An 18334-nucleotide genomic window follows, 5' to 3' on the forward strand; every position below is an offset into this window, starting at 1 on the left:
TCTCCGGGTGACGAAATAATCTTGTTTACGAAACTCCCTTCTCGGTGTCCCTCTTTCTTTGCAATACGAGCACTTGGTCTATATTATACACATTCCTCATGATAAAGCGACAACAACAGCAGCACCAACGAAAGCCACACGCCTTTTTAACCTTCGTATATACACGTATATCCCATACCTACATGTATATATGTTCGATGGCGAGGGAGAACCGTGAAACCTTTCACCGCACGCTCTGTCGGAGGTGATGTACTCTTATAGTGCCCGCCGCTTTTTTTTCTCTTCCTCCTGCAGCCTCCTACAACGCGGGTACTCGAAATTCACTTAACCCTCCTTGAACCGATGACTTTTGACCCCCTCCCTGAAAAATCCCTCGATGAAGTTACACACGCTCGGCCGGCTTGATGAAAAATAGGTCCACCGTAAAAATACACGAGATGGATTAAAAGTGCGTGCATAATTCAATTGAACTTGGTAATTACCCGTTTATTTAAGCGACTTGGAAAAAAAAAAAAAAATTATAATACGTTACATCCGCGACACACTTGGCTCACGTGATAAAAGCGTAGCCTTAATTCATAAGCAGACGCCAACGTCCGCAGTCTCGAGCGTGTGTACACACGTACCTGTACGTATACGTATATATATATGTATATAAATGTACCGCAGCTCCAGGCAAAGCCAAATCGACACACTCGAGCAAGTGTAAGATATACTTAATTATAGGTGCGATCAAACTCACACTTGCGCTTAAAATTTTATAGGGAAGACGAAATAAAGAAAACCTCCCCGTTACCAACATGCGAAATTTAAATGGCCCGTCATCGATGCACCCACTCATGCACGTGCATTTATTTTCCTTCCTGGATAAACTCTTCCTCCCTCCGCTGCACGTGGTGAACCCTCGCGGGAATTATTCCTCATTGTTCGATTGGCACCCGCGCCTCGATTCGCTAATCTGACTAACCCCGTTTTTGTTTTGTTTTCGCTCTCCCCTTCACCCTCTCGTTCACGTGTCGCGGTGTGATCTCGCTCGTGTGGCTTCTCTTATGTTTTTTTTCTCCCTCCCTGCCCGACTTGGCGAATTTAATTGTCGTGAACGCCGGATTACGAAACAAGTGCTTAAGTATACCCGCTCGTGTTCGAACGATCGTTATACCGCGCAAAAGTTTCCATTTCGCCTTTCCTCGCTCGTGGCTATACTTTTTCGTATAATTTCGGGTGGTACAGTTGCTAATGAAAATAGAGTGCTTATCCGTTTCAACGCGAGAATCAATTCATCGTCCCGGCCGATCGATACTCCGTTTCGTAAAGTTGAGTGTAAAGAAGAAAAAATGCCGCAGTGTATGGCTCGCAAATGAAGAAGTATATATATATATCTCTCTTGTCTTCCGCGTTGACCTTGACTCGCCGTTGGCTCCGAAAATGCGCCGACTCGCATGCTCATTGTGCAGTAGCGCTGCTCTGCGTCAATTTTGCGCAAAAGCGAAATAAGTACTTGTGATATAAGTGAAAAAAAGAAAAAGAAAAAAAAAAGGGTTACACGCTATTTGAACCGCATTGCTGCCGTCGATTTTATAAATACATTGGCTTTCCGGTTTTTCTCTCCGACGTGTTTGATAGCATTGACACCGTTGTTCGTGTATAATTTTTTTTTTTTTTTTTTTTGGAAGAGCCCATCGAGTGCGTTACATCCAAAGAAATTACATTTAACCACATTTTTAAATATATATCATGGATATCAAAGAAAAAAAGGAAAAAAAAAAAAAAAAAGAGTTACGTGTACAAAAAAGGCCTCGGGTTCTAGTGACCCTCTACAGAGCCGATGTTACATCATGTTATTTACCAAAAGTTGGATAGCGCATAACATATATGTGTGATACTCGTTGAATGACTCGGGTAAAGAAACATGTCAATTATTGACTGTAATTTTTCACCAATCATCATCAACCTTGATTAACATGCGAGTTATGTACCGCGATAGATTATTATGTAAATATAGGTGAAAACATTACAAGGTGTACAATGGCATGTATTATACATCGGTGTAGCTTCACCCTCTTGCCGTCGCTATCCGTACCTACCTGGCGCGGGTACATTTACATCACAACCCCTCCCTCCCCCTGTGACACATTATCGTTCCGTCTAGTCACAGTAAAGGGAGAGAGGTCAGGTGTATTTACTTACATTCCTATTATACATTGCGGCCCGATAGAAGCGATCTATACAGAGTTTGCGGCTCCGAGTTCCTGGAATAAGGAGATAAACTGCATTGTGATGTGTACGGAGCGGAAGTGCCGACGATGTTCTCGCACTGCGGGTTTTTTTTCCCCAGAGCCCCTCCCCCCCCCCGGACCGGATGTTACTTGCCCTCGACTATTGGACTTTGCTCAGCCGTTTCCAGCATAAGACGCATACCTACCATGTATCAATTGTTGACCTGATTTTCAATTTTTCGACAACGCTACTCGGCACGCTAACCTTTTCACGCGTTTGAACACTTATCGCCCCCCCCCTCCCTCCCTCTAGTATTGGTACAAAATGGAGCTAAAATTACATGACCCAAGGAACGTCTTACTATCGGATTATCTTGGGCGTGCAGAAAAAAGAAGCTACCGGTCACAACCTGGTCCTAAAATTAAAATTCCGCGTCGCAAACCGACGACCCGCCCGACGAAATCGCGAAATTCCTCCCGGAAATGCCCGCAGTACACCCCTCGCCCGTACCTATACGTACACACACACATATATATGTATACAATCATCATCGTCCCTCTCTCCGTATATACGCTTGTTCCCTGCGCCCGTCTCTCCTCCGGAGGAGAGCAAGTCGCGCGCCTCATGCAGATCAATAAGAGCCGAGCGCTACGTGATACCTATATACCCTCCGCTTCTTCGCCTCCTCCTCCACCTGCATCTATATATTGTATGTGTATTATATTGTATACGGTACGTTGCAGAGCAGATAAAAGAGTCAGCGCTTGATGGGCGCGATATACGGAAATCGGAGCAAAACTTTGTGTATACATGCATACATGTGTACCTAGGCTGGCTATAGCAAAGATGTGGAGATTGATGCAGGTGAACAACGAGCAGCAGAGAGGGGATGATGATAACCTGCTCCCGCTGACCTGCAGCACTGCCTCTAATATATTATATTCGCGCGACAGAGGCCGGGGGAGAAACGTGATTCTCTCTCTCTTTCTCTTGACATACACGTTCGTTGCGATGTATATATACCTGCACCTGCACCACACACAACCCCGTGAGCACCAGCGGAGGGTTGTATAATAGATATATATGTGCTCGTGGCGCGGCATCCCCCACCCCCTTTTATATACGCGTAGGTATATACATGGATATATTTTATATGTGTCTTGCCACCGCCACTCCGCAGGCGCGTGTGCATATAGGTATAATGTGTATATATAGGGAAGTAGAGAGTGTAGCAGAAAAGCCAGCGAAACGTGCAGTGTGACACCTTACCTGCTGCAGTACAACGGGGGTCGTCGTCGTGTATACCTTGTCGTTCGAGGCAAACGGATCGCTCCTTCTCAATTTTTTTTTTTTTTTTTTCTTTTCCTTTTTCAACTCGCGGACACAGGGAGATCGTTTTTCTCGTTTAACAAAGAGATGAGGAAATAGTGAAAAAAAAAGAAAAAAGAGAAATAAAGCGAGAGAAGAGGAGAGTCGTGCACTAGTTGACCGAGTAGTTGATAGTACATTCGGTGCTGCGGGCGGTGTATACATATACATACATAGTAACGTAGGCGCGAGTAGTCGCAGTGGCGGTAGGCAAGACGGGCGAGCCAGGAGGAGGAAGAAGACGAGGAGGAACAGTTAAGGCCGCCGCCGGGAGTCGACGCCTCCGGAAATCACGACTTATGCGTCTACGCCGAGCAGGTACTTTATTAACAACGTCATCTGGTACACTTTTTTTTTACGCATCGTTGGTGCATGTGCCTATACCTGTCATTATCCCGAGACGCGGTGCACATCGCCTCAGCCAGTCTAGCTCTATATTTTGCTATTCTGTACCTCAGGTTGGGCTTATGCTTATACAAGAATCAGTGTCTGCGAGGTATATTTATACAATCGAAGGGATGTGGGACTATCGCGGGACTAGAACATATTGCTTATTGTACGAATTAATGCATTACCTACGTACTCAAGAGTAGAAAAGTTCATCGGACTCTCAGTTCGATATCCGCACTAGCGATGTACACACTTGACGTAGTGCCGATGGAATTTCAAGCTTTTGTTTCCTTTCTTCGTCGAAGGTGGAATGACCACTGATGTTCAACCTGTATAGAATCGCGTTTGATGAGATATATGCCGGCTCTGAGTTTGGCATGAAATTTTTTACGTTCTCGTTCGCTTTATGTTTTTTGTTATTGACATTTTAACGGGTTTCGGATGTCGCTGAATTCAATTGGCTTCCGTGGTGAGTTCCACTCGTAAATGCGCGCACCTGCTGTCACAATTTTTCTATTTTTTAGGGCAGTCGGTCAACCTAACAAAGTATAAGTATACATCAGTTTGTGAAATAACCGAAATAAAGAAAAAACATTAGTTGGCTGAAAGTGCAATTTCACATATGTACGCAACTGCACTGAGAATATTAATTTTTGTTACACATTATTTGCCGCAGAGTGTTGGAATTTAATCTAAATTTTTTTTTTTATTCTTTCCTTTTCGCGCATTGTAACGATTGCGGTTGTACGCATAATGTGTTATAAAGGTAATATACCGCAGTGCTACGTGATCGTATGTATACAGTACTTCCTTCAGTCGGACCATTTTCACTAACTGTGCCACTTGCATAAAACTGTTCTTTTACATTTCAATCCAACCGTATAATTATATTATACCAGTACTATGAATTTTATTTTCTTATTTGGTACGATAAATTAACCAAAAACTATTAATCGCGTGTAATTTAGCTATTCCCCCCATTTGCAAATTAAAAAATATCGTATTATTAATTTCACTCCACAGTTGAAAGTAAATTTGCATCCAGTTCAATTTCTATCGCATGAATTTTTAATGAATACGTATCCCACGTACTCCAAATATTTCGCGCATTTTCATTAAATTAAATGCTAATCGCCACTCTCGTGCGCCTACGAAATTATCCCTCGATCCATTATTCGAGGCCGTCCAATAATATGTACCCACAGGTATACGGGCATCAGTATAGGCAGACTCATCTCATATTTAACGATCGGTGCGATGATAAATTTCTCCGAAAAACGCATCCATCGAAATCAACAGTGGCACAGATTTACCGCGAAATAATTCTCCCAATCGCCAAAAACTCCGCAACGGCACGTTCGATTTTTTTAACGAGCGGCGTATTTGTTGCCGCACTTCGTTTTCATCTCGATAGAGATAAATCGCCTGATGAGAAAAAAAATTTACGAGCAATTACAGGTATACGTAATCTCTTTTACGGTGCAATAATCTCTCTTTTTTTTTTTTTTTTTTTTTTTTTTTTTTTTTTTTTGTGTTCTAGTTTTTTACGAAGCGATACTCGCGCTCGAGTTGTTATGTATTCATCGTACATATATCCTGTAATACAATATTGTTTGATTAAAAATTTCGAGAGAGGGAGCCAAATGTGATAAAACAGCGAATGAAATAATAATAATAAAAAAAAAAGATCTCCACTTTAGTAGACGTTACTACGAAAATGGAGGCGTAAAGAGAAAAATTTCACAAAGCAAGTAGGTCGAAGTATGAAAAATTTAAGAATTCTAAAAATATGTCCTCCGACCGCGGGGGTAACGTAGACAGGCGCTGAATAAAAATCTCCGTGTCTACGCTTGGGGGGAAAAAAAATGTAAACTGTTCTAGCGCGCTTCAACGAGTTTTAATGAAACCGTGGATCATTCGGTTGTTTTGCGAGTAAACGTTCAACAGCGTAAACATACAATTTGCGAAATATGTCGTAATAATTATCCAACTTACAACCACTGGTTTCCGCAATCGTTTAGTCCAACAGCTGTAGGTATATGCATTATCGTCCCGGCGAAAGAGTGTCACCGTAAATTGTGCGTCCCTCCCAACTTTTTTTCTGCTGGAAATTATCAAAAGTTTTTAAAAGCTCGCTGACTTGGTGGGGCTGTCCGGGAAATTTATGCTGTTTTCGCGACTTTCGGCAGAAAGATGGAAAATATGGTGGAGCATAGTTGGATTTAGCCCTTGAGTAGTCGAGCAAAGTTTTCAATTTTCACCCCGAAAATATTCACGGTGGAAAACATGTTTTTTGGGTGTCAGTTTTCCTTTTCGTTAAATAATTCAAGTTTTTTTTTTTTTTTTTTTTTTTTTTCTATCAGAATTGAATAAATAAATATTTATTGATATATAGACAACCTGCAGCCACAAAATTACTCGGAGAAAGAAAAAGAGTCATAACACACAGACATTTTTGAAAGCTCTGAACTTAAAGTCTCTATACCCTAAAATTCAAGACAACATTGCTCTGTGTCTGTTCTACGAAAATGAATAACATCGAGTGTTTGCACGAATACGTACGTAATAATCGCGTGACCTTACAATTTTCTCTGTTTTCGTATTTCCCTGCGTAATTACAGCATGTGTGTAAACATACCCTTCGGATTTTCAAAGTTTCTGCCTTACTAGCCTATTATAAGTCCCGAAACATTTGTCAAATACTTAACGCGTAAAAACAACATACACTCCGATAGCAGCGTAATCTCGCTCCCTTTTTTTTTTTTTTTTTTCTTATCGTTGCCAAACGTTTCAACTTGACTCTGGGATTACGAGACTCGCCTTGACGTATACCTCCGCGTTCGTGTATACACCCATCACCGATGCGAACGAGGATCCAAGAGATCTCTGATCGCGATACTTGGGACTTCCGGCCGGAGTTCCGATTTCATTACCGTGAACGGAGATTAACCCTTAGCGAGTTAAAAACACCTCGCACGATTGCGTAAACAACTCTTTCTTCCCTTTTGTACACCGTATACACGAGATTTTTTTTTTTTTTTTTGTTACTAAATAACTAGCTTTTTACTCTATAAGGATATATTGAAGAAAAAATTCATGTGTGTACCTCAAAGTATGTATATGCAACTCGGGCCGATAAGAAAGTTAATCGGGCTCGGGTGGTATTACGAGAGCTTTCTTTTGTTGTTACTGGCACTTACACGAATGTGCTCAAAATTCACCTACAAACGCAAATTTTTTTTTTTCTGCGACTCCCTCAAAGCGTTCAATTGTTGATTGTTGATTTTTATGAGTAAACGGCGTCACGCGATTTATAAAATTATCGGAACAATTTCAACGTGGCGCAGCAATAAATTATTTTAAAATCTTGGAAAAGATTGTGATCTCTTGATGCTAAATGAAGTTTATGGCAATATTTTACGTATTTGTTTACACGATTGTTTTTAAAACAGCCAAAGTTACGAATAAAAATATTCATGTGTTTTCATCGATTTCATCAACCACAAGGTATCGCGTGCAAAAGTAAATCCTTAAGTACCAAGTTATAATAGTACACAACGTACAACTCCGAGTTTTAACGTTTTTGCGCAAACTGACGTAATTAAAAAATGCGCGAGTTCTAAAGAAAAAAAAAATGAATTAAAATCAACCATGGATCATTAAAAAAAAAAAAAAAGTTGCGTGTCACGATATAAGAATGAAATTGAAGAGAGAAAAACAAGACGCGCGAATCGCCAAAGCGTTTTTAAGCGAGGCGATCGATTATCATTATCAATATTCGTCGTATCCAATTAATCAAAGGCTATATCTACGTACGTTTCGCCTTTCGGCGCCTTCTCTCTCTTTGAGGTGTACTTTACTCACTTGTATGTACGTTATTTTCGTACCCACGTTCTCTTGGTTTCTGTTTACAATACGCGCAGTTATAGGCATACATAACGCGTAACTGGGCGCTCGTACGTATAAAATATGTAAGATAAATCGACGTGACTCGATTTGTTTTTATTGAGTCGGTTCAGTCACTCACTACAGCGAAAGCCTTTTTCTTTTTGCCAAGATTCACCGGGTTCAGCGCAAAAAAACATAAAGTGAAAGTTGTTAGTAGTGATTTTTTTTTTTTTTTGCTATTCCAGCGCATACCCACATTGTTTGAGTCACTTGTGCAAATATTTACGATAGTTTGAATTTTTTTGCCGAGGCATTTAAAAAAAATTTGAATCGGTCAAGAAGCACCAGACGCTTGGTATATACCAAGGAGTGAGAAACTGAGTGTTTCTTGTTGTATAAACTTTACGTATTTTGTTTTTCCCATCGTACATCTATTCAAGTCAGTTTATAAGCTGAAAAAAAAAAAAAAAAAAACTATGGTCAAGGTTACTATTAGAGTTGCGTGACGCAAAGTTGAATAAATAAACCAAAACCAACTCGGTGTGTTACCAGAGCGATGGGAGCAAAGTAAAATGTTTTCGTCTTATTTTGTTTGGCCACAGAAACATCCAGGATATCATCCCGCGGGAAAGGCACGGTGTACAACACAGGAGGCGGCGGCGGCAGCACGTCATCGTTACGGCGCACATCAAGAGCAGTCGACGGGTTGTTATCATCGCGCCGTACCATCGCTAGTACCACCACCAGCCCAAGTGACGTTAAGATCACCAGCAAACAGAGAAACAACATCAACGTCCTCTCGAGTGGAAGCCAGGAGGAGTGCGGGCAGTGCCAGTACCGTCGTTGTTCGCCGCTGTTTCTCTCGTCGAGTTGCTCAGCACCGGCAGCGTGTATGATCATTGAGGGCCGAGGCCGCCTGTCCAGCAGGAGCAGCAGCAGCAGCAGCAGCAGTTGTTGTGGTTGCGCTAGCCACAAGCAGCAGTTGCAAGACGAGGACGATCATTGCCAAAACGCGGCGCTTCGCGTCCACCTGAACCGACTGCTCCTGGTCGATCACAGGACTGCAAAATTTTCCAGGTTTGCTACTATTATTATTATCATTACTCGTCTTGAAAACGCTGTTGCTGATGCTTTGTCTTTCCATAGTAATAGGCATCGGAAGCTCCAGCCGTTCAGAGAAACGTGACTGGTATTCTCATCTCCGGGGACAAATTACGCACACCACCAGCAACCTGAAGCGTCGACGACATTCATCGCTAGCCAGCAAGCGTTCGCTGGAAAAACAATTAGTGGTGGTGGTGATAGTGGAAGTAAATGTGGTGGCCCCTGGCGATTTAGGGCGAGCTCGCTGCGTGACTTCCAAACTGTCGTCTACCGACGCAAAGCCGAGATCCAGGCGAACGAGGACCAAGACCCTACCCACCTGAGATACTGCGTAACGGTACGTGTACTAACTTCCTTATTTTTTTTCTTTTTTTTTTTTTTTTTTTTTTTTTAACGAGCTTTTGTTTTGAAGAAAGATAGAAAAATAGTAGTCGTCTCCTTTCATTTTCGATTTACTTTTTTCTTTAGGATTCTATTGTCTTTCTCAAAATAATTGCCCTTTTAAGTATACTGGTACAAGCGGAAAAAAGAAAAATCGATTAATTAGATTTTTTTTTTTTTTTTTATGGTTACAGGCAAGGTGCGGCGGATAATTATAGCTTTGATCGAAAGTAACATTGAATAATTCGGTGCTGATAATATTTAAAAAACGAATGAAAAAGAAATTTAAAAAAATAAATATATAACTTGTAAGCGTACGAAAAAGACTGCGACGTCAACGTCGACGTCGGCGCTGCCATCGAGGTGATCAGTGTCAGCTCCAACTCAGATAACACACGTCATCACCACGTTTCCGTCAACCCCGAAAATTTTCAACAAAAAGCGTGATCTTGATTTTTCACTAGAACAGATTCTCGACTAAACAACTCCAAAATGGGTAGCGTGAACGTTAATCGCAGCGTCAGCGATGCCTTTTATCGCTACAAGATGCCGCGCATCCAAGCCAAAGTCGAAGGCAAAGGCAATGGCATCAAAACTGTCATCGTAAACATGGTCGAGGTAGCCAAGGCCATAAGTCGCCCGGCTACCTACCCGACCAAGTTCTTTGGCTGTGAGCTCGGTGCTCAGACGCAGTTTGACTTTAAGAACGAGCGCTTTATCGTCAACGGTAGCCACGATGCGTCCAAGCTTCAGGATCTGCTCGACGGCTTCATCCGCAAGTACGTGCTCTGCCCGAATTGCGATAATCCAGAGACCGATCTTTTGGTTAACGCGAAGAAAGGTACCATTTCGCAATCCTGCAAGGCCTGTGGCCATCACGGCGTGCTTGAGACCAACCACAAGCTCAATACCTACATCCTGAAGAATCCGCCGTGTCTCGATCCGGCTGCTCAGGGCAGCTCTCTTACCGAGGGCAAGCGCGGAAAGAGATCCAAACGCGCTAATGGCGATACCTCGACCAACGGTGATCGCTCCGGCTCTCCCGACAACGATAACAACACTAGCACTACTGATATTGTCGTCGAGGTTCCCAAGAAGATGGGTGAGTACATCTTTTATTCGTCATCATTGCTTTGGTATCTTCGTGTATCATTAAATATTTTTATTTATTTTTTAATAGCTTCCAAGGACGATGACGATTATAGCAATTGGGCTGTAGACGTGTCCGAAGAGGCCGTACGTGCTCGACTCCAAGATCTAACGGATGGCGCCAAGGGAATGACGATCAGCGAGGATCTCGAAAAGAGTGAAAAGGAGCGCATGGATATCTTCTACAAGCTCGTAAAGTGTCGTCTCGATGCAGGTCAGCTCGACAACAATCACAAAGAGCTCATAACCGAGGCCGAACGGCTCGAAGTCAAGACCAAGGCACCACTCGTACTTGCCGAGTTGCTTTTCGATCAGCACATCGCCGGGCAGGTGAAAAAGTATCGGCCACTTTTGTTACGCTTCACCCACGAGGACGTCAAGGCCCAGAAGTATCTCATTCGGGGTATTGAGCAGATAATAGCTCTGCACAAGGACTCGCTTATGACAAAGGTGCCTGGTATTTTAAAGCTTTTCTACGATTACGACATCTTGGAGGAGAAGGCTCTGTTGGACTGGGGCAGCAAGGTAAGCAAGAAGAATCTTTCGAAAGACATCGCTCAAGAGATTCACGATAAGGCTGCACCTTTCCTCACATGGCTTAAAGAGGCTGAAGAGGAAGAATCAGAATCTGATGAGGAAGATGATGATCTGGAGGTTCATGTTTATTTCTAATTATTTTTCTTGTTGCACCTTGATGAACCGTTGTAACGACATACTAACTTTGGTTTTATTTTAGATCGAGTATGACGATAGAGCACCTTTGAAGCAGCAAAAACAACAGATAACTCAGAAAAAACCACTGGTTGAAGATAATTGTGAAGATGGGGATGACGTTGACATTGATGCCATTTAAAATCAAAAAAAGCTGATTTGCCAAAGCTATTAAAAACGCAAGTTAACATTGATAAAACATAGCGTCAATAAAATTTACTATTTCGCAAAAGAATAAAAAGAAACAAAAAAGATACAATGAGTCGCAATGAAAAAAAAAAAAAAAAAAATTATATAAATGATTACGGTCCGCTAAAACATGGTAGAAATTTTCTTCCCACTTAATAATTATAATAATAATCATAATAAACATAATAATATAATTATGGTAATAATCAACAAAAAAGGACAAGCAAGAAAAAATTGCGATATTTATAGTAGCAGCTGCGTTTAAGTAGATTAAAAAAAAAAAGAACAAACTTTTATCCACCACTTCTGCTCTTACGTAGAAACTACTTTAATTAATTGATATCTTTCTCTTAAGCGATTCGGTAATTTTAATTGTGTTTCTATTACGTTTTTCCTTCCTTGCATCGATATTTTTTATGTGATCATTGATGGCGTTTGTTATATTATTGTCCATCGATAAGATTGTTAAAAAGTTCTCGCGCCTCTCGCCTTCGATTTAAATATAAGTGAATCGGCCTTCACGCGCATTATTTTTTCTTTCGATAAAAAAAAAATAATACAATTCGCGAGATGTTATATACTTTTGTTAGATGTCCTTTTCTTTTTTACCCAGCCAACAAGATGATTTTAGAGCAGTTGGCTCACTCAAGCGTTCTCTATTGTATCTACGATTCTTCATAATTATTCAAATAAACATGGTTTGTCGCAAGTAAAAAAAATATACGTCTTATTTATTGATCGTTTTATTTTCAACCCCTTTTCATCACGAGGTATAATGTAAAAAATGAATAGTTTGTTTAAAAACTTTGTTATACAACAATAAATAGCTGTATTTTGGCATTTATCTCTCTCCTCCCTCCTAAAAAATTAAAGATTGTAGAGAAGAGCTGAGAGCATCGGCCTCAACATCAGCTGAAACTAAATGCCTATAAGTATAATTGAAAAAAAAAAACAGTGCTCTATCTCTGCGCCGCGCGTATAGTAAGTACACACTACTTTTTTGTGCTATCTCTGTCTATCCGTTTCGGCGTCTCCTCTCCTCTTCTCCGTGCGCTTGGCACACGCATGCAAGTTCGACTCCGTACAACGTATATAGTGCGTAGAAAAATGGCGGAAACGCTGCAAGTACGGGTGAACAGTTTAGCGGAGAACCTCGCCGTCCTACGGGAACTCCAAGCGCGCAAGGAGGTTAAGTCTCGACAACATTAATCTTTATACCCTATATACCCCCTGTACTTCTCTCGATGCATATCCATGAGCACCACTACATACACTCCAAAATAACACATATCATCCCTCGGACTCCTTCATCCTCGACCCCCTGCCTATAAATTATTCACCTAAAAACCAAGCGTTTTTAGTGCGACAAGTTTTATTTGGACTAAAGTGAAGCACCTTGGTTTTATTTATTTTTATATTATTTTTGTCTCTCCTGTGTGCGTACACATAGGTGCAAGATCGGAGGACAAAGGACGAATTGGACACGCTCTTTTGGAAGGTCAACGCCGAGTGCACCAGGAGGTCAGCTAAGGATAAGTCTGAGGTTTGTTGATGCTTTTCGCTTCTCTTTCCTCTCAAATGGAGCAGACAATCTTTTGTTATGACATTTGGGGATGCAAAGGGCTACAGGGGCTAAGAGGGGAGGGACTTTGTTTTCGTCGGTATTACCTAAACTATAATCATCGAGCGCGCGGTGGCTCAGTCGGCTAGGTCGTGGATTGGCATGCGGCAGACCGTGGTTCGATTCCCGGACAGTGCGACTTATCGGGCAAGTACCTCTGTGCTTTTTCACCACGCAATGCTCCTCGAGGAGGGTTTAGGAGACCTCCTCGCAGCATAAATGCCTAATTTCCCCCTACCCCCCTCCCAGTAATGGGAGGCCCATATATCCCTCTTCCCTTCCTTCTCCCAAGTGCTAAGTGCCCTGTGTAGTGCCCTTATTAAAGGAGCTGGACGTAGAGCACTATAATATAAAAAAAAAAAAAAAAAAACAACTATAATCATCAATCTGATCAATCAGTCCCAAAAGTGTCACGTACGAGTGTACCTACGCACGAGAGTAATAAGTAGTAAGCCGTATTTTTTAGGGGCTCTTTTGAGTAATTGTCAATGAAAAGCTTTTTTTGCAGCTTTGCAGGGCTGGGGCTTCAATGAGTCAGATGTCATTAAAAAATAACTAGGCACCCAATCTGCGATATTTTATAGGAAATCAAAGTTTATTTAAATTTAGATTCTCGATTTTTTTATTGAATGAAAAAAAAAAAAAAAAAAAAGATTCGAGCTCAAAGCAAATCTAAAAAGGTTTGCATTTGATGTGTGAATCATCTCGTTGATCTTGAAGCTTCTTAGAATGGAATTACCGTAACCATGATTACTGAGATTCTCGCGACATAATTCGGTGGACTTATTTTTAAATAGTGTTGTATTTTAATTACCCGGGTTGTGAATTTTATCTGTATTTGAAGACTTACTTGAATCCTTGACTGATTTTTTTTTTTTTTTTTAATTTCAGAAAACACAAAAAGTAGGACATTATGGACATTTATCTGGATTTCCATCTGGCAAATGGTGGGGCATACGTATGGACTGCTCCAGAGATTGTGTACATGAGCCTTTAAATGAAAACGTGGCTCAAGGCCCATTCGGGGCAACATCTATCTGCACATCTCATCTTAACACTTACAACGATGTGGATTTAGGTGATATATTGACTTTTACAGGCCAGGAATACAGTGCAAATGACAAATCCAAAGATTCTTTGACATTGAGTCATAAGAACAGGGTACCTATAAGGCTCGTGAGAAGCTACTGTCTTTCAAATGATTACGCTCCTAAGACTGGTTGTAGATACGATGGCTTGTACACAGTGATAGATCACTGGTTAGGCTCATCGGCAGACAATACAAAGTATCATAAGTTTGCTCTAGTAAGGGTGCTAAATCAAGTCAGCCCCGTGTGGGCTGGAAAAGTATCCAGATTCTCAATCATTAACTCGACTAAGAAATCCTTGTCTCCTAGACTCACTAGGAGCTTTAAAAAAATAATTCCTCAAAAATCAAAAACTCCAAAATTTGTGTATAACAAAGTTGTAGGGGAGCCTAATTTAGGCACCGTCAGTGCAATAGTGTCCAGGCAGGTGTTTAACAAACAAATCCCAGGATCTCCGGACAGTTCTCCAAAATCTGTCTCAGGCTTAGATTCATCGAGCTTCTGTCTGGTTTCGTGCGCAAAGAAATCGTGCAATACAAATTTATCCATACGCACAAACTTGTACAATTCGTCACCGCAAGACGCTAAAAGAACTTCTAACTACACATTCAAACCCACGTCTTACCTCAAATCTAATCAATTTTTGCGATATTCGCAAAAGAATCAACCAGAGGCTGAAAAACCCGGTACTGACACGTCAGACACCGAGGGTACCGACAAAACTCCCTCCATAAGGTACTCACCGACCGTCGAATGTTCAGAGAAAAAAATCAAGCGAGTCACTTGGGCAGTAACTCCCGAGTCAAAAAACGGCTATAAGACCAACGATTCCGACGTCTTTGTAAATAAAAATCCATCCTCTTTGAAGCAGTCGCCCTCTCAGAGCTCCAGTATGAAAACCTTTCAGCACGTCGCCCAAATTCACGCAGTGGCAACTCCGCCACCGAATGCCAACGCTCTCGCCACGATGTGCGAAATACATCAGGAGAGTAGTGACGAATCGGCTGGCGAGTTGTCAATGAGCATAGACTCCCTAGCACCGGACAAGCTGGTGAGCATAATCGTTAAAGAAAAGTACCATCCTATGGCCAAATTGCTGATTGGAAACATGATTGGACTGGAAAACGGAGAATCGGAAATACTCGGTGCTTACAATACTCTAATATCTAAGATAAATCAGGACGATTCTAAGGTGCCATCAAAGGAAAACAAGTTAAGGAGCAAATTTTACATAAGAAACAAGACGCGAAAGAATGGAGTCTCGAAGAAGCAGAGGCGAGAGATCGCCAATCTGATAATCGATGCAAAATTTGATCCAGTGACGCGGGGTTCCAGGAGGCGTAGACTGCGATCGCCTAAAAAATATCCGATGTCAAAGTCAGAAATGTCGCAGCGAAAGCTTGTCAATCCGCGAAGGATACCGTCACGAAATCTCAATAAGGATATGAGGAAACCAAAAGAGATAAGAAGCGCGAATATCGACATGCAGTCGAAAAAGATTGAGAAGAGAAAGAGAAAACAAGATGAGCCAGAGGTCACGGTAAAAAGGCCAAAAATGGTCAACTCGGGGGTTCAGTGTATGCTTCTCGTAGCGCCGAGCGTCGATCAAGCTGAGCAGTGTAACACCGTTACGTGCACTGGAACAAGTCCAATGGAAGTTGAAGAAGCCAGCCGGTACTTTGACGACGTGATCAAATCGGAGCCAAGGTCGATTGATAATGAAACGATGGTTTACGATAATGCACCCTGTGAACTGACATCTAACGTTGCGGAAAAAGGCTGTAAGTACAATATTCGTTTAATTAGACCATCTGATGTATTGAATGATTTATCAGTAAGATGTAACAGATAACATTTACTCCGACAGCTTCCAATGTCTTTCGCTCGGCGTTTGTAGCAGTAAACGCGGTGAGCAGTAGTATTAGAATAGCCAGACTTAGATCGATTGGTTTCAAACCAATAAGGAGTGCACCTGTGATAGAGGAAGACTCTAATCAATTAAATCAGGATTATGATAGGCCAGAAGTGGACGAAGAGTACAATAAATACACCAGTGAAGAGACCGACGAGGTAGCCTACCTGGAAGAAGAGCTTCACTTTGAAGACATTGAAGACGAGGTGGCGGTGATGAATGCCAAAAAAATATGTGAAGAAAAACGGAGGGAAAATTATAGAAATCTTTTACCCCAACCAATGGAGACTTTGCCAGAGAAGGATTTCGACAGGCCCTGGCACGGCTGGAAGAAAATCTGTGCCAACGGTCAGTCACTTTGGATTGGTTATTAACTTTTTCTTTATTTTTAATCGATTTAAGATTTCGTCAAGAATGACACTAAATTAATGGAATATTTATGCTTCAATTGCCATTGATTGCGTGAATAATGTATTTTGAAAAATTACTATCGAAATATTTAATCACCTTAAGAGTACAACAAAAATTTTATTAAAATTATCATTGTTATTATTTATATTATTATATATCCATACTTTTTGGAAAATTAAGAAATTATTATCGAGATGATTATTAAAGTTTCATTCAAATGATTTATGTCACACTAACAAAATATCTACTTTTTCAAAGAATTTTCTTTATATCAAGGATGCTGGTCGTTCTTTAAAATTGTTAGTAAGTAACTTTTTATGTATATTAATACATAAATGTTTAAAGTTATTCAACACTGGATATCACTAAATATTTTAATTTATGAATTTAAAACTTTCGAAAAATTTTATTAGGGTCTTGTACAATTTAAATCCTATATTATACTTAAAAAAAAAAGTATTTTCAAATTATATTCAATGTTAAAACTTTTTAATCTAAGTTTTGATCTTGAAAAATGACTTGACAAGGAGTAGTAAAATTATAAATAAATATTAACATAGTGTTGATGAGTATACATATTATAAGAATAGTATTTTTTTACTTAAATTTAGAAAAAATATAATTTTAAGTCGTAATTTTTAAAATGTACTATAGCTAATACTCATGATGCATATTATTAGTGATGTCCAGAAACTAGGTTTTGCTTACTTTTTTATTTTAAAAAGTATGAAAAATCAATTATATGTATAAAAACGAATATTTTATTGAATTCTAAGATGAATAAGTTTATCATTCAAATCATTAATATATATATTTGAAACACGATAAATTAGTAAGTAATTTTCTCATATTTAAAGTAGTCCGTGAAAATAGATGTATAACCATGTATTAGATTAATGGTACCACTGTAAAAATGCAAAAACAAAAAAAAACCGAAATACTACAATACGATAGCATTACTTTCTTTTGTCGCAGTGTAATTATCTGTAATATATTATCAAACTAACAGAAAGTGCCTGAATAAATGTAAGTGTAAAGAAACCGTCAAAAAAAGTGAAGTAGTATTTTCGGTTCGAGTAATTTAGTGTATAAAAGCGCTAAAAATGAGTAATTATTGATGTTTCTGTAAAAACTCTGATGAAGTAAAATCTAGTTGAAAAAAAAAAAAAAAAAAAAAAGACTTATAGTGTGACGATACAGATTGTTTTATGTTTTATCTAGCGGCTGAATATTTTTTACAATATATATGAGTGTTTGATTTTTTGCAATTTTTTGCGATGCTTAGTATAAATCATGTCTGAAAAAAAAATTAATTGTAAATTAATGTATACTTACTTTATTTGTTTTCGCAGAGATTGTTTTAATAGATTTTAGCTGATCTTTATATTTTATTGCTTTCAATCATATTTCTGTAAATATTGCTATTTATGTGTCTGTGACTGCAAAACCGATGATTTTCACATCATGAAATCAAATAAATTAATTTAAAAATTATTAAACAAATTTTCTATATGACTATGGCCTTTGATCCTTTATAGATAATAATCAGGTTATAAATAAATTAATGACTTTCATTTATATTTGTCAGGTATCGACAGTTTATTTATTTAATGTTGGACAGTTCATTCATCGCCTAATCTTCACACAAGTAACAATTTTTCTTTCTCTCTCTTGTTCCTCGTAATTGAAAGTCTTTTTCTGTCATCGAAACAATTTTCCCACATCAAAAGAAAAATATTTTTTTTTAAATAATAATAATAATAAATAAAACTGCCATAGGCGCGTTTTATCGAAGCCTTAACGAGAAAGTTCATTATATAGTTTCCATTGATTTTAAAAATTTTTCAGAGCAATAATATTCTGCAGTGAAATTTACGCTATTCATTACTTCGTTAAGTGTACTAA

General features: G+C 39.7%; 2 protein-coding genes across 2 annotated transcripts; both read left to right on the top strand.

The window, feature by feature from the left end:
* The first annotated feature begins 9055 nt into the window (after positions 1–9055).
* Positions 9056–12116, top strand: eIF5 (eukaryotic translation initiation factor 5). The gene is made up of 4 exons (XM_089594187.1): positions 9056–9304; positions 9543–10450; positions 10529–11151; positions 11234–12116. The coding sequence occupies exons 2-4, from the start codon at positions 9841–9843 to the stop codon at positions 11348–11350; spliced, it is 1350 nt and encodes a 449-aa protein (XP_089450313.1). The 5' UTR covers positions 9056–9304; positions 9543–9840; the 3' UTR covers positions 11351–12116.
* A 379-nt stretch (positions 12117–12495) lies between these two features.
* Positions 12496–17874, top strand: LOC106646264 (uncharacterized). Its single transcript, XM_014362307.2, has 4 exons — positions 12496–12585; positions 12848–12940; positions 13910–15887; positions 15974–17874. Exons 1-4 carry the CDS (start codon positions 12505–12507, stop codon positions 16390–16392), a joined length of 2571 nt encoding a protein of 856 aa, XP_014217793.2. The 5' UTR covers positions 12496–12504; the 3' UTR covers positions 16393–17874.
* Positions 17875–18334: the final 460 nt, after the last annotated feature.

Source organism: Copidosoma floridanum, unplaced genomic scaffold (genome assembly GCF_036245765.1).
Source record: "Copidosoma floridanum isolate Cflo_tuat_1 unplaced genomic scaffold, Cflo_Japanese_pri ptg000021l, whole genome shotgun sequence".
In the NCBI taxonomy this organism is placed as follows: Eukaryota; Metazoa; Arthropoda; class Insecta; order Hymenoptera; family Encyrtidae; genus Copidosoma; species Copidosoma floridanum.

Bases quoted from the DNA above. Each gene is read 5' to 3' on its own strand.
- LOC106646264 (XM_014362307.2), top strand. From the start codon at position 12,505: ATGGCGGAAACGCTGCAAGTACGGGTGAACAGTTTAGCGGAGAACCTC. The intron at 12,586-12,847 runs GTTAAGTCTCGA...GCGTACACATAG, and splicing joins AACTCCAAGCGCGCAAGGAG to GTGCAAGATCGGAGGACAAA. The intron at 15,888-15,973 runs GTAAGTACAATA...TTACTCCGACAG, and splicing joins TAACGTTGCGGAAAAAGGCT to CTTCCAATGTCTTTCGCTCG.
- eIF5 (XM_089594187.1), top strand. From the start codon at position 9,841: ATGGGTAGCGTGAACGTTAATCGCAGCGTCAGCGATGCCTTTTATCGC. The intron at 10,451-10,528 runs GTGAGTACATCT...ATTTTTTAATAG, and splicing joins CGAGGTTCCCAAGAAGATGG to CTTCCAAGGACGATGACGAT. The intron at 11,152-11,233 runs GTTCATGTTTAT...GTTTTATTTTAG, and splicing joins AGGAAGATGATGATCTGGAG to ATCGAGTATGACGATAGAGC.